At 48.6% G+C, this 2,269-nt stretch overlaps 1 protein-coding gene across 1 annotated transcript in view; it reads left to right on the top strand.

The window, feature by feature from the left end:
• The first annotated feature begins 1,707 nt into the window (after window positions 1-1,707).
• Window positions 1,708-2,269, top strand: part of SLC2A12 (solute carrier family 2 (facilitated glucose transporter), member 12) — a 27,899-nt gene continuing 27,337 nt past the window's right edge. Inside the window, exon 1 of the mRNA XM_009874582.1 lies at window positions 1,708-1,828. Coding sequence (XP_009872884.1) covers window positions 1,708-1,828 — 121 coding nt within the window. The remainder of the gene's footprint in view (window positions 1,829-2,269) is intronic.

The following is a 2,269-nucleotide window of genomic DNA, read 5'->3' as shown; positions in this document are numbered from 1 at the left end:
GTGGCTTTTATGAGGTGTGGGATGTTAGAGGAGGTCAGTTATACACCACATTATAGCAGAGAAATCTTGTCACAGCTGAGTTTGATCTTTGAACAGATGTCCTCTCCTCCAGCCTAAACAACCTCTCAGTTTTTCAAAAAATGTCAGAATAATTTCTTTAAAAGTTGACACTACTTTTTGCGCATACCCCATGAGGAAACAGCACCTCTCCGGACATGGCAAGAAGTTAACAGCCCTGATAGCATCCTGTACTGCCTGACAGGCAGACTTTTTACATGGAAAATATGTTACCCAAGAGAGAAGAGCTAGGCTGACTCATTTAACTCCACACCAAGGGCACTGCCAAAGCCAAACTCTCTGCTGGAACTGGTGCCCCCATGGTATCCCTGGCACTCTGATGACTGAAGCTGACAGTGGGACAGCTGTCAAAGAGGGCAATTACAGGGGTTTTTGTCAGATTCTCTTGTTAAGGAAACACCAATAAAGTGTGTATCACACCCACTCTACTTAAGAAAAAAATGTTCAGGAATTCTCCTTCCTGGAAATATTGCAAAAACTACCACCTTTCCACCTCTGCCTTCCCTCCCATGCTATCTGCAGGCATTAGTGTATTAAAACAAAACCAACCGAGACAAAACAGCAAGTAATGAAAGAGGAAAAAGAGCATGAACAAGAAGCCTGCAGCACTGCCAAATTATACAACACAGATTCCCACTGGGGATATCTTGGGCAATTTGCCTCACTGAGGCCATCAGGTCTGCTGAGAGAATCTGAAGGATCCTAAACCAGGACCAGGACCTGGACCAGGACCAGGACCTGGACCAGGACCAGGACCAGGACCTGGACCAGGACCAGGACCAGGACCAGGACCAGGACGAGGACCAGGACCAAGACCAGGCAGGCAGTCTCTGTAAGCAGCTCGCCTGCTTACAGTTGGTCCAGCTTCTGCTTACGGCTTCCAGTGAAGCTAGTAGAGATGCAGTGACTCCTAGCAGCTCTCAAAATCAAGCTTTTGACTCAATATAAGTGAGACAGCCTCAGTTTTTCCACAGATAATTGTCATGGGAGAGAGGGTGGCTTGCCTTTCATTTGCTTGTAAAATAGCATGTGCATCTATGCTACGAAAAGTTCCAGCTTCTGCTGCCGCAGACTGCTAAGGGCTGCCATGGCTTTTTTTCCTTTCTGCTGTTTCTCACCACAACTTGCTTACAATTTACACGATGCCGCGTGTGCGTGCTTGGTGCCCTAACTTTAGCTGACACAGCAAACACTTCAAATCCTCCCCTTCAGTGTGCATTCTCTGTTAAAAACCTGTGTGTAAGAACACTAGAGAGAGTGAAAAGTGAAAGAGAGGGGGAGAGATAGACCCTTTAATCTAACGGGTAAGGAATGTGCATCGAGCTGTGCGTGGACGTCTGATGTCTCCAACTATTTGTTAAAAGGCAAAAGCAATACTTCCGACAGACGTCCCTCCCCTCGCCTGCAATAGGCTCCCAAGAATAGCAACAGCCTGTGTCACTGCAAAGGGCAAAGCCTTCTGAAATAGCAACAAAGTTGTTCACAAACCACTTTGTGGTTTGCGTTTGGTTTCAGCCAGCTTCAGCAACTTGTTGCCATGAGGAAAATAACCTGCCCTTTCCTCATCCTCCACGGAAGGACCGCTGCCCTGTGAAGCCCTCCTTGCCCCAAAGCACAAAGGGGGTGGCAATGGTACCTGGGCACAGCACAGAGGACCTCGGCCAGCAGAGCCAGACAACGAGAGCAGGGCAGGATGAGGAGAGCAGCCGGGCCAGCCGCCACCACCTCCACAAGTTGCCGGCGAGAGCAGGTAAAGTGGCAAGAGCGTAATGCCAGCTGTTAGCCAGCTGTTAGCCAGCACAGCCTGCCCACGTAGTTACCGCTTGGGGCTGGGGAAAAACAGCCCCATAAAGCCAAGGGACTTTCAGGGCATGCTGTCTCGATTTCTAAAAGAGCGAGAGGGGAAAACATGAGTAAGGAAGGGAAATGCCAGCTTGAGTTTTGAATGAAGGTTTATGGGATACTTTTTCCAAAAGGCCTCGGTCTCACTGTTTGTGCATGTGCTGTCTGCTGTGTAAATATTTTTTCCTTTATGAAGATCAGTCACCTGAAAATGGGAGAACCTGCTGCCGTGTAAGATAATGATGGTTCTCTGGTCCTTGCATGCTTGGGAGCAGTTCAGCCCTTTTCACTGAAGTGGAGGGAGGCCAGGCAAGCATTGCACCTGCTTATGCAGGAGGAAAGTAAAGCG

Source organism: Apaloderma vittatum, unplaced genomic scaffold, assembly GCF_000703405.1.
Source record: "Apaloderma vittatum isolate BGI_N311 unplaced genomic scaffold, ASM70340v1 scaffold15840, whole genome shotgun sequence".
In the NCBI taxonomy this organism is placed as follows: Eukaryota; Metazoa; Chordata; class Aves; order Trogoniformes; family Trogonidae; genus Apaloderma; species Apaloderma vittatum.
This window is presented reverse-complemented; position numbering and strand designations above follow the sequence as displayed.